This window comes from Lagenorhynchus albirostris, chromosome 3 (assembly GCF_949774975.1).
Source record: "Lagenorhynchus albirostris chromosome 3, mLagAlb1.1, whole genome shotgun sequence".
NCBI classification, from domain to species: domain Eukaryota; kingdom Metazoa; phylum Chordata; class Mammalia; order Artiodactyla; family Delphinidae; genus Lagenorhynchus; species Lagenorhynchus albirostris.
In genome coordinates, this window is record NC_083097.1 from 169,429,153 (window position 1) to 169,442,287 (window position 13,135).

At 59.2% G+C, this 13,135-nt stretch overlaps 1 protein-coding gene across 1 annotated transcript; it reads right to left on the minus strand.

The window, feature by feature from the left end:
* Nucleotides 1–1,885: 1,885 nt before the first annotated feature.
* On the minus strand, nucleotides 1,886–10,617 carry ATP8B3 (ATPase phospholipid transporting 8B3). The gene is given in 5 exon segments (XM_060146435.1): nucleotides 1,886–2,119; nucleotides 2,121–2,333; nucleotides 2,466–2,771; nucleotides 8,308–8,410; nucleotides 10,385–10,617. Coding segments are annotated over 5 exon segments (1,089 nt in total).
* Between the last annotated feature and the right edge of the window lie 2,518 nt (nucleotides 10,618–13,135).

A 13,135-nucleotide genomic window follows, 5' to 3' on the forward strand; every position in this document is an offset into this window, starting at 1 on the left:
CCAGTAGGTGCTGTTCGGTGCTCCTCGGCGCTGCTCTGTGTTACTTTCCCCCCTTTCCAAGGATCTGTGTCTAGCCGGCGGTGGGAGGACGGGCCTCAGGTGCAGAAGGAAGGCGGCCGGTGGCGGGGCCTCCAGCTCCTGGCACCAGAGTCCCTCCGGCTCCTGGTCCTGGGGCACCAGTGGGCGTCACTGCCACCTCGGGCCCCCCGCTCGGTCGGTCGGTCTCATGTTAGCATGAATTCCCAAGTGTCTTGTTCAGAGGAGACAGACAATCAACCAATTCGAGTCTTGTTGCCTAGGTTGGTGGGGGGCGGGGTGTACCCCTACTTCCTCAGATCTGAAGGGCCCTCCTGAGACAACCCCCCCAAGGAAGGCACCTGCCCGGGCTCCACCCACACGCCCCAGCTCCCTCAGGCCTGGCCTTCACCTTTCTGTCTGGCCTGGGAGGTAGGGGGTGCACACCTGTGGAGCCCTCCCTCCCAGCCCCCACTGGTACCCAGAGCACAAAGGGGCCCCCAAAAAATCATGAAAGGGGGCTCTGGGACAGTCTCCCGGACTGTGACTCTTCTGCCACGGGCCCCACGCTCCCACCAGGGGAGAGCCCACTTTCCAGGACAGGCCCCAGGTAAGGTGGGTTTGGTTGGCCAAAGGGGGTCTCTCACACCCTGAAGGACAGAAGGCCCAAGTTTGGAGGGCTGGGCCTGGGGGCGCAGGTTCAACCCACCTGCAATGAGGGCGGGGGGTGGGGATGGGGCGTGTTCCGGGGCCCCTGCACCGGCTGGAACTGGGGACACTCACATTCTTGGCCCAAAGCAGTTTCAGCCACACCAGCCCATCAGCTCCCTGGTCTCCTCCTGTATCCCTGGCAGGCCCCCCAAGGGCTGGTCTTTGGGAGGATTGTCTCCACCAGGGGTGAGAGCGGCCAGGAGGCCACGTGGCCCTGAGTGTGTAATCACAACTGGACACTAGGGCTGCTTTCAGGGGACACACGATTTGGGTCATCCAAAGTCTTCCCCCGAACCCCCAGGGCTAGAGGGAACAGAGGCCCCCTCCACCCTACCCTCAGGCGACAGGCTTAAAAGTTTAAAAAATATATATCATCATCGTTGTGAACCATTGCTGTGCTGGATTTGTTGTTTTGTTTCCCTCCAATAAATTATTTTCTAGTCACTCACCTGGGCTTGTGCCTTTGCTGAATGGTGAGGGGCGGGGAGGGGCTGGTGCAGGAGTGGGAGGCATGGGGCTCACCCTCCATGAAGGAGGAAGGGGACGAGGGAAAGTGGAAGCGGGCCTCTCCCAGCCCACCCCTCTCTGCTCTGAACTCAGCCCTCCCTGAGCCCCTGCCTCCACAGGGCCTTTGGGCCACCTGAGCCTCGGATCTTGCTGGGCTCTGCTTCTGAGGTGTCACGGACCACTGCCTTCTGGAGCCTAAAGTGTAAGGTGGTTTGTTTGAGAAGAAACCAGGGCAGCCCAGTGGAGGAAAAGGCTGGGTGGTGTCAGGACTGGACCTTATAAACTGCCCTGAGATAGGCCAGCAGGCTGCAGGCAGGAAGCCAGGGCTGGTAAGCAGAGTCTGCTCAGCACCTTTCTCCCTTCTGAGAGCAATAAAGCTTTTATCCACATTGCCCCAGGGTAAAGAAACCCGAAGAAACCCAGCTTTCCCTGCAAATCCCCCATCAGGCCACTAGAGGTCAGTGTTTTGATTTTTAAAACCAGAAAAGAACTATTTCATGGGACATCACAGAAAGAAGTATAGGAAGAGAGAGCCTCAAGGAGACCTGGGGTCAGACAGACCGTGGCTTATTAGAGAAAGAGGAGCAGGTGGAGCCCCTGTCTTTGGGGGAAGGCCTCACGATGCTGGGTGACACTTACTAAGCCTGGGCAGTCACTGCTGTTCCTCAGGTGAGGGCGGCAGCCCTGCCGGATCAGGCGGGGTTTGACCCTCGCTGGGCCCTGGCAGCCACTCCATGGGCGACGGCTGCTTCTGCACAGGGGAGGGCTCCACCGCCATCGGCTGCTCGCTGGTGGATGATCCTCTCGCAGTTGGTGGTGGAGTTTCCATCAGAGCAGTGAGGTTCGAGTTGGAAACTGGCACCATCCCCTCCTTGGGAGGGCCCGGACTCCTTTTGCCAGGTGTATGGCCAGTTCTTCCAGGACAGTTTCCGGATCTTCCAGAGGAATGTCTTCTCCTGCAAGTGTGCTGACTGGCTCTTCAAAGACAGCTGGCTTGAAGGCAGCATCTGGCTCTCAGAAGAAGTCATCTGGCTCTCCTCCGCTGATAGTGGTGTCTCCTTGGTTGGTGGCAGACTCTGGGGAGTATATGGCCACGGTTCCTATGACAGTGACCTCTCCTGCCTCTTCGGCAACTTCTCCTGGAGAGACCTGGACAGCCGGTTTTTGGGGAGAGAGTGCTGGCTCTCCTGATAAGGAGAGGACTGCCCATCCACAGGCAAGGATGAGCTCACCTCAGAGGCAGGCTGAACATCCTCAGAGGACACCTGCCCCTGGTGCTGGCGCCTGTTCCTCCCCAGGAACGACATCTTCCTGGGGTACCAGGAGGACTCCTCCATGCTTGAGGGCAGCTCATCAGGTGGCCTCGTGTGACCAACCAGCGTGTCGCTGTTGACCCCTGGTGACCTCCACAGAATTGTGCCCTGTGTGATGAGGTCCGCATAGCCCTCCCGGTGGGAGAAGGCATAGCTGGAGTGCCGGGTCCGTGCCTCCCGGAGGACATGGGGTATGGGCTCCACGGTGATGCTCTCCTCCTCCTTCTACAGAGCAAAGGGGAAAGCAGGAGTCATCAGGCTCCTGAGCCATGTTGACTGCTTTCGGGTCACCTGCCCCTCCAGTGGGGGCCAGTCAGAGCCCTTTGCCACCACGGATTGGCCAGGCTCTTTCCTACCCAAGTTGACCCAACTGGAGTCCTCCATGGGACCTGACTTTTTTCTTTTTCTTTCTCTTTCGCCACACCGCGCAGCATGTGGGATCCTACTTCCCCAACTAGGGATCGAACCTGTGCCCCTTGCCATGGAAGTGCAGAGTTCTAACCACTGGACCCCCAGGGAAGTCCCATGGGACGTGACTTTGGACCAGCCAATCAGATTCCTTCCCTAGGACCTGACTTTGGATCAGCCAATCAGAGTCTGGGGCAGCCCAATGTCCAGCCTGTGTGGGTGAAGGTGGCAGGTTTGTGGCCATGTCCTAGTCCACCATTCCAGTCAATTCTGGGGCCCAGCCCAGCTGCGACCCATCCTTCTAGATTCTGATTTTATGAGCCAGTGAGTCCTCTCCCCCACCTTTTTTCACTGTGGTAAAATACACATAACATAAAATGTACCATTTCAACCATTTTTAAGTGCACAGCTCAGTGGCATTAAGTACATTCACACTGTCGTGCAACCATCCCCGCCAACATCTCCAGAACTTTCTCATCTTCCCAAACTGAAACTCTGTCCCCAAGAAACACTGACTCCCCACCCCCTCCCCCAGTCCCTGGCCGCCACCATCTACTTCCTGTCTCTATGGATGTGACTCCCCCAGGGACACCCTGTGAGTGGGATCAGACAGTATTTGTCCTTTTTATTCAGTGCGTGGGCCTCTCACTGTTGTGGCCTCTCCCGTTGCAGAGCACAGGCTCCAGACGCGCAGGCTCAGCGGCCATGGCTCACGGGCCCAGCCGCTCCGCGGCATGTGGGATCTTCCCTGACCGGGGCACAAACCCGTGTCCCCTGCATCGGCAGGCGGACTCTCAACCACTGCGCCACCAGGGAAGCCCTGGTCTAATTCTTTTAAAGCAGCACCTTTGAGCCTGTTCTAAGTGGATGACTTAAATAAAAAGCTACAGGAGGGAAAACGGCTAGAGAGTGTGTTTTTAGATCATTTTCGATTTAGGAAATCACTGATGGGTAGAAGAGTTGGAAGAGACCTCAGAGACAAATAGCCCAGCTTCCTTCCCGAATGCATGAATCCAGACTAGTTAAAAGAATATCAGTTTCAGTTCCAAAAACCACTTTATGTGCATTATGGGATTGAGCAAATAAGTAACGATCAAACTTTTTTACCAGAATCAAGTTTCTCACCATCGGAGATAAGAGTCACAAAGCAGTAAACGGAAAAGGCTAAGCTGAGCCTTGTTCTGTGGGTCAGGAAGCAGAGGTATCAGTGTGAACTCACATACACAAAAATAGATAGATGGATAGGTGTCGATAGCGATATAGATTTGCATCTAAACATGGGTTAACATGTGTGCATTTCCTAGCTCTGTCTACCGAGAGGATAATGGCATCCCAGTAGCAAAATGACCACACTAAGCACTTGGATCTTGGTGTCTAACTACCATTCTCTGGTGAAGAGAACCAGGGCTCCGTATGGGAATGGCTCATTCCAGGGTTGGGGCACAGAAAAGACAAAATGGGCCTGGAACCTCTTGTAGCACCAGGAAGTGAGGATGTACTCAGAGGAGAGCAGGCACGTGGCAAAGGGGCAAATCGGGGACAACTTGAGCAACAAAGCATAGAATAAAATAAACACCCACGAGTCCACACTGATAGAAATAAATAATTGAATAAATAAATAGGGGAGAAGGAACAGTTCTTCCCATGGAAGAATTCCAATTAACAAATACAGAAAGACTGGACACTGTCCCCTCTAAGATCAGGAACAAGACAAAGGTGCCTGCTTTCACCATGGCAATTCAACATTGCACTGGAAGTCCTAGCCAGAGCAATTAGGCAGGAAAAAGAAATTCAAAGTATCCAAATTGGAAAGGGAGAGGTAAAACTATCTCTATTTGCAGAGGACAGGATCTATATGCAGAAAATCCCAAAGGATTCACAGGAAAGCTACTAGAGCCAATAAACAAATTCAACAAAGCTGAAGGGCACACAGATCAACACACACAAAAAAACTGTTTCTATACACCAGCAATAAGCAATCTCAAAAGTGAATTAAAGACACAATTCCATTTAGAGCAGCATCTAAAAGAAGAAAATATCTAGAAATAGAAAGTAAAACAAAAATATATATTTATGGGGCTTCCCTGGTGGCACAGTGGTTGACAGTCCGCCTGCTGATGCAGGGGACACGGGTTTGTGCCCCGGTCCGGGAGGATCCCACATGCCGCGGAGCGGCTGGGCCCATGAGCCATGGACGCTGAGCCTGCGCGTCCGGCGCCTGTGCTCCGCGACGGGAGAGGCCACAGCAGGGAGAGGCCCGCGTACCGCAAAAAAAAAAAAAAATAATAATAATAATAATAAAAATATATATATATACATATATATATTTATGAGGGCTGCTGCTGTAAAGCTCTCTCTCAAATACCTTGGCATTAGTGACGGGGAGCTCATTCCCTCTCACTGTAGTCTATCTTCAGACAATTTCCTTACACACAGGGGACATCACTGCCCTACAACTCCTCTAACACTCTGGAGAGCACAGCCAGTATTCACCATGATACTGTCAAGAGTCTTGAAGTTAGGGAACCAGCCGCCATAGTCTTATCTTCTCTCAAGTTCAAGCTCTCATTGTCTCTCCTTGAAGGATGTATATTTGGAGCACCTGTCCTGCCCTTGCTCCAAAGCTCAAATTTGCCAAATATCCCTGAAAAGGCTTGGCACTGAGCTGGGCGTGGAACCATCCCTTCCCTTCATCTGGAATCTCTACCTCTATGAATGCGGCCAAATAAAAGTCTGTGCTGCTCTGTGACTTCAGGCAACTCTGCCCCGTGATGACCCAAGTGTGAGCCTGCCTGCTGCCTTCCTGGAGGCTATGGGAAGGACACGGCAATCCCAGAGCCCACCCCCCCCGGCCCCCCCCGCCCCAAGAGGGGAGTTCCCTCCAGCGCACCTGGGCCGTGAAGCCACTGTAGAAAGCGAACCAGATCTGGACCATCATGCTGGCCAGTGTCTTGTAGATAAAGTAGCGCAGGAACTTGCAGACGCGCGTGTAGGACCAACGGCCATGCACCAGCAGCAGCCGCCGCAGGAAGCAGAACTGGGCCAGCACATAGTCGCTGTTCTGCACCGCCTGCATGCCCTCCTGACCCGCCAGCCCCATGCCGATGTCCGCAGCTGCAGAGACACATGCAGCCTGTCGGCCCCGGGCCCCTCAGCTACCACCACCGCCTGCTGCCAGCCGCCGGCCTCCCCGCACGCTGCTGCCCACCACCCACGAACTGTCACACCAGGGACAGGCGTCTGGCCTGCAGGAAGTCCGCCCTCTCCTCTCTGGGCTCCTGCCAGGGCTCCTCCTCTTCCAAGCTCACGTTCTGGACCAGGGCCCGGGCCTCCGTGCGCAGGGACAGCAGCAGCTGGTCCTGGCCCGCGGGGGACAGGGAGCGCGTCACTCAGCTGCACCGCTGCCCTCCAGGAACGCCCCGACTGGGCCCTCCTCCCGGCTGGATCCGACTGCGTCTTTCCCTTGCTCTCGCCCTGCTGAGAACCATCTCTCGGTGTGACGCTTCAGGCCCTTCGCCTTGGCTGGTCCAACACCACATCTGGGGGCCTTTTGGTGGAGGCCGTCCCCAGCCCCCTCCCAGGTACCAGGGCCCCGCTGCCTACCCTGAGCTGACATTGACCAGGAACTCCCCGTTAATGACCAAGGCCATTTTGACCTGCAGGGGGAGCTGTTTGTTCAGGTGGCCCTTCTTGCCACCCTGCAGGCTATTGCTGCTCTCCCAGTAGACCTCCAGGATCTGCCTGCAGGGGTCCAGCAGGGGCTCAGCCACACCAGCCGCACAGGCTTCCTTGCACCCACTCCCCAGCTGTGCCTTGGTTTCCCCCTCTGGGAGCCCCACCAGGCAGAGGCTGAGGGCATTCTGCAGACCCCAGAGCCATGCCTGGGCCATGGGTGGTGCCCTGCCCCAACCCTGACCCCCCCAACACAGGCTCATGCACCCAACCACCCAACCCCCACGTCTTACACAATCTCCTTCTCCTCCAGCATGATCATGTTTTCCGAGAGCAGCTGGCAGGCAAAGCCGATGTTCACTGCTGTTTCTGCAAACCAGCCCAGCTCAGCCCCTCCACAGCCCCCTGCCTGGCGGCCATGCCCACTCTGCCCATCACAGCAGCATGCCCCTCCCCCTGGCCACGGCAATTGGTTTGGAGGAGGGCATGTGACCATGCCAGCCAATGAGAGTCAGCCCTGAGACTTTGGTTGCAGCTCTGAGCAGAGGGGGCTCCATTCCACTCACCTGGCTGGAGCTGGGCTGCCAGTGAGAGGTGGGTCTGGGGCCAGGGCCAAGGGATCGTTAGACATATCGTGCTTAGGGCCCCAAGGCACTTCCAGGAACCCACAAAAATGAATTAATTTGTTTAAAAAAAATAAAGAAGAGGGAAAAAAATGAATATAAAAATGCAGCCTGGATATTTGTCTTTACTCCAGCACAGCTGTTAAACGTCATTCTAAATATTTTGTGTGTACGTGCCTCCTGCCCGCAGAAGTTCTAATGCAGCCCTGCAGGCACCCATGCCCAGTGGGGCCCCGGAGAAGCCTCAGTGGAGTGGAGTCATGGCTCCACGGCCACAGGACCTGAGGTTCCATTCCAGCTTGGCTCCTGGGTGGCTGAGCAACTGCGGCAGGTGCCCATGCTCTCTGAGCCCCGCTGGGTCATCTATGAGGCAGGGGTAATGAGGGCCCCACTGCATGGCGCTGCCAGGGGGCCAAACCCCAAGGAGACGCTGAGCATGGCACCGGCCCGCCCGAGGGAGGCGCCCAGGGGACCCCACTCCATTGTTCCCGGTCCTCCCTTCCCAGGGACAAGGTGGAGGGCAATGCTGAATTCAGACAAGAGGGATAGGCCAGGACTTCCCTGGCGGTCCAGTGGTTAAGACTTCGCCTTCCAATGCAGGGAGTGCAGGTTCGATCCCTGGTCTGGGAGCTAAGATCCCACATGCCTTGTGGCCAAAAAACCAACATATAAAGCAGAAGCAATACTGTAACAAGTTCAATAAAGACTTTAAGAATGGTCCACATCAAAAATAAATCTTTGAAAAAAAAAGAGGGATGGGCCGACGGTGGTGCCCAGGCAGGGGTGAGCTCTCCCCGCGCCTCCCTTCTCCCCACGTTGGGGGTGGCCGCCCTGGGACCCACCTTGCTTGTCCCCTGTGGGAACCCACACTTTGATGTTCCCCTGCTTGAGACACTTGATGGTGTCGAGGACACCGTCCTGGAGCCTGTCCTCGACGGCTGTGGCTCCCAGCAGCCGGGGGTGGGCGTGGGGACAGCCTGAGCAGGGAGCCAGCTCCCTGGAGGGGCTGAGGGGCTGGAGCTGGGGTGCGGGCGCCCCTCCCCCTGAGCTCCACCCACCTGGAGGTTCTGCTCCATCTCCTCGTACAGCGGGTGCAGGGCGTGGGCACGGTTCTGCAGCAGGATGCTGGCTTCCTGGTGCCACTGGCACCCCCGCCAACCCCTGCCCCCTCACCCGGGCACCTCTCCCTCTGCCTGGGGTCACCCAACCTACCCGCCACCCACAGTCTGTCTTCCCGGGCAGGGGGAGCTTGGACCACGTGCCGCCCTGCTCCACACCCGCTCTGTCTCAGCCCGCCCCTGCCCCCCCCCACCCCCCACCCGCCGATGCCCAGCTCTGTTTTGCCCCCAGACCTCACAGGCAAATTCTAACTATTCCGCAAGACACTCGGTGCAGCCCTGCCAGAGCCCTCCGCCGTCAGGGCTCCCCCAGCCTCATACCCCTCCCTCTGCCCCATTTTTCAAGGAGCTGAGGCCTCTGGGGTGGGTGGAACTGTAAGGATCCTGGGGACTCTGTCTCCAGACCCCAGGGAAGACCCAGAGCTCGCTCGCCCCAGGGGGGCCCATCGTGGCTCCTTCCTTCCCTCCTACGCCCTAACCCTCCCCCAGGCTTTTCGCCTGTTGCCTGGGGTCTTGCTTCTGTTCCTGACTGGAGGTGGGCTTGAGCGGCTGAGCTTGGACAGGTCAGGAGCTCCAGACAGGCCTGTGCTCCTCTCGTGCCTCAGTTTCCCCATCCACTCCATAGGCGGTTAAGCCAAGCCGTCTTGCCGAGCTCCTGGGCTCTGGGTCATCGTTCTGACTGCACTTCCTCAGTTGTGGGTCACAGACCAGCTGCCTGCTCCCCACCCCCCACCCACTTCCTGGCAGAGGTAGAACAGGGCAGTCTGGGAGGCCCCCGTGTGGAGGGACACAGGATATTTCTTTCCCCAAACAGCCCCACTGGCCCCTGTGCTGGGTGAGGCTGGGGACCTGCAGGGTCAGGGCTGGGCCAGCACGGCAGGACAGCCCCATGTCAGGGTCGGGGCAGGAACAGCTCCCTGGAGGTGGGGACCTATGGCTGAACCTTGAGGACCAAAGGATGGTGACTGAGCGCTAGAGTGGAGGAAGGCATTCCTAGCAGAGGGAATAGCGTGTGCAAAGGTCCTGAGGCAACACCTGAGCATGGAGGAAACTGCAAGCCAGAAACTGGGGTTCTGGGGAACCCCTCGAGGTCAAGGAGGGACCAGGATAGACAGGATAGCAGAACACAGAAAGACAGCCTGGAAAGCTGGGCCAAGGCGTTTGGGCTTCACCCACGGAGACAAAAGTTTTGGGGCAGAGAGGGCTAAGCATGTCCTGGAAACTAGGCCTGGCTGGGATAGGGGGGTAGCAACCAGAACAAAAGCCCAACCACAGGGTGTCCTTGCGTGACTGAGAAAAAGGTATTCCCTTTGGGCAGGTGCAGCTTGGAGTCTGGCTCCCTCTCCAGTCTCTCTCTGCGTGTGTGTGTGTGTGTGTGTGTGTGTGTGTGTGCGCGCTGGGCAGAACAGTGCACAACCTGATCAACTGTACATGGCCGCCCTGGGTACCTGAGGCCATTTCTCTGCACACTCTCCTCTCCTGCCCTTCTCCTCCTGTCCCTGTGCCCTTGAACCTGCCCCTCCACCCTCCCTTCCCACAGGGACTCACGGCCAAGGCCTCTTCCGTGGTCCACTCCATCAGGCCTTTCTTCTGCAGGCACTGGAAACTGCCCATCCCTCACCCATCTCCATCCATGACCGGCCTGATGCCAGGAAGTGACCCGGCGGGTCCCAAGAACCTAATCCTTCCTCCTGGCCCTCTGGGATCAGCTCAGCCTGCTGGGGCCAAAGGGGTCAGGAGGCCACCTTAGACCTGGAGGGGCCACCCATGCACCCTCAGCATCCAACATATATTGAGCGCCTCCTGTGTGCCAGGCCCTGGGCTGGGCAGTGGGGACCCAGCCATGAGGGTGCTCCCAGTGTGAGGGGGGCTGGACACTGACTCACCAGCCACACAGACAAACACGGGGTAGGACCACCCTGGGTCTACAGAGCCACATGGGAAGGTGGGAAGGGAGGGCTTCCTGGAGGAGGTGGCTTGAGCAGGTAGAAGGAGTGGAGTGGGCACAGGCACTGACCCCTGGGGCTGCCCCACCCGCCCCGCCTGGAGGATGATGATGAGAAGGAAGTAGAGGCTGGACATGCAGTGGAACTGCTGGTACAGGTTCAAGGGCAGGAAGGAGAAGACATTGTACTTGGCCTGTGGATGACGTTCCTCTGGGACGAGAGCCGGCAGCCGGCATGGGGGCGCCGTCCAGGAGGGCCCGGGTTCCCACCCAGCCCCATCCGCCTCCCCCTTCCCTCCGGCCATGACCAGCGTGGGTGCAGACCCAGTGAGCCGAGCTGTGACCCCAGGACTCCCCGCGTGAGACGCAGGCCGGGGGTTTCAGGTAGAGCCCAATGGACACGCTGTACCGTGAAGGTTGCCTAGTAACTTATTTAGGGCGGAGGAGACACGCGAAGCGCCAGCACTGGACCCCACGACTCGGCGAGGGCGGCGCTACAGTCCTCAGGACTAAGTGGACTGACCCAGCATGCAGAGCTTGGGTGGCAGGTCCCGGAGGCCCGCGGGGGTTGGGCCTGCCCACCTTGTACTTCTTCCTCTGCCAGCACAGGAAGACCTTCTCCTTGAACTGGTTATTGTAGGACCGGTTGTTGGCTTGCACCTCCCAGGTGAACTCTGAGGCCCGAGAGGACAAACACGGGCTAATGACACCCCGGAGGAGGGCTAAGGGGCCCCCCGGGGATCCAGCCCGTAAACAGATGAGAGGGCCCACGCGGCCCCTGCACAACAGTAGGCACTCGGGGAGCCCAGGTGGATCTGAGCATCCGGCTCCCCTTGAGCCAATCCCTAGGCCCTGGGAGACCCACTCACGCACATTCCTTCTACAGAGGGGTAAACTGAGGCCCAGGGACGGGTGCCGAGGTGTCCGAGGCTCCACTCCCTGCCCAGATAGTTCTGGGCTCACAGGCCCACAAATCCTGAGTCCACCTTTCAGTGATAGGATTTTGAACTCTTTGTAACCCACTGAGAACCGCGTGCTTGGCCTCCCATCTCCCCACTTCAGTCATTGCACTCTAACGCCCCTTGTCAGGGTCCCCCTGGCACCCCCTCACTCTACCCCCAGCCCTGCGCCCGCGCTTGGCCAGACATGCGCCCAAGTTCTTCTCCTCCTCAAGGTCTTCTCGGTACGCGAGGCTGCCCGTGCTGGTGGGGCTGTCGAGGAGAGGGGTCTGAGGTCACACTGGCAGCCGGACAGTGCCCACCACTCCACCTTCTTTGAAATGTCACCTCCCACGTCCATCTGCTGTCCCCTCCCCAGGCTCTGGAGGTCCAGTCGCCAGCTGTGAGTCCTTCCCCGTTACAGCCGGTCACCTGGCCGCTGCTCCCCACCCCTGTGGCCCCCTATGGCCCCCCATGGTCGTCCCCCATCACCTCTCCGGGGCCGATCGCACCCACATCCTCCCGGGCCCCCCTGCTGCCCCAATCCCCACACGGCACACGATGCCCAGCCTGGTCAGGTGCTCAGTCAATGTTTGTTGACAGACTAAATGGGGCCCCAGGGCTCTCCATCATGTCTCGAAGTGTGTTTGAGGACCAAGGGGCTGAGAGGTCTGAGTGTGGTGTTGGGGCAGGGACTGCCAGCCCTCCACAGAGCCCGGAGCCTTCCCACCAGCTAGTTCATGGTCACTCCTAGTCCTTCCGTGCCCTTGGCAGCTCCCCAAAATGACTCCCACCCCCAGCACTCAGCAGCTCCCTACTCCCCACGCCCTGGCCCCGCTGTTCCCTCTGCCGGGAGCACGGCTCTCAGCCCCTACTTCTCCTACTGCCCAGCCTTGTTCTGCCGCCTCCTCTGGGCTTCCCCTCTGCCTGCGGGATCCCCCATCCCATTTCTGATCACCCTCTCTCCTCTGCTTCTTCCCCTGTCTGGGCTGCCTGATGAAATTGGAACCTCCCAGGGCAGGGACTGCTGGCGTCTGGGTCACTGGTCCCGGGGCCCCCAGGGGGAGGGAGGGCCTGGCTCAGGGCCAGCTCTGATGCTCCTGGGGGCCCGAGCAAGGCCAGTGCCCATTCACCAGATGAGGAAAAGTGAGGCTCATCCCGTGGGGCCACAGCCGGGATGAGCTCTGGCCCCACCGGAGCCAGAGCCGGGGGAAACCCGGCCGGGGTTAGACGAATGCTGTGGGCCAGAATCCAATCAAAGCGTATCAGGGGGCAGGGACACGCCCTCCTCCCTCGCATTCTCAGCTCACCGGAACGCCCACTACCCCCCCCCCCCCCGGGAAGCCCTGAGCATTCCCGCAGCGAAGCGGCTCAGGGTTCAACGCCCAGGCCGCTGGGAAATGCACCTGGATATCCGGGCCCACACGACACAGGGCGCTCCGGCGCCCGTCCGAACCTTGGCCCACGCGAACCTCTAGGGGGCGCCCCCGCCACCGCGGCTGCGTCCTCCCGCCCTCAGGCCGGGCGGAGTCCAGAGAGGGTGCGCGGGCGCCCGGGGACGCACAGCTGCGGGAGCGCCGCCGCTCACCTGCGCGGGCCGGGGCAGGCGGGGCCGGGCCTCCTGGGGCGGTCCGCAGGCGTCCAGGGCGACGGACGTGGTGGAGCTGTTAGCCCGGTGCCAACGGGCCTGAAACGGGCCTGAAACGGGCCTGAAACGGGCGGCGCGGGCGCGGGGCGGGCTGGGGCGGGGCGGAAGGTTGGGGCCTAGGGGCGGGGCCGGGCAGAATGCAGGGGGTCGAGGGCGGGGCCAGGGTGGAAGGTGGGGCCGGGGTAGAGTGGGCGTGGCGGGACCCCAGGGGTGGGCGTGGCGGGACCCCAGGGGTGG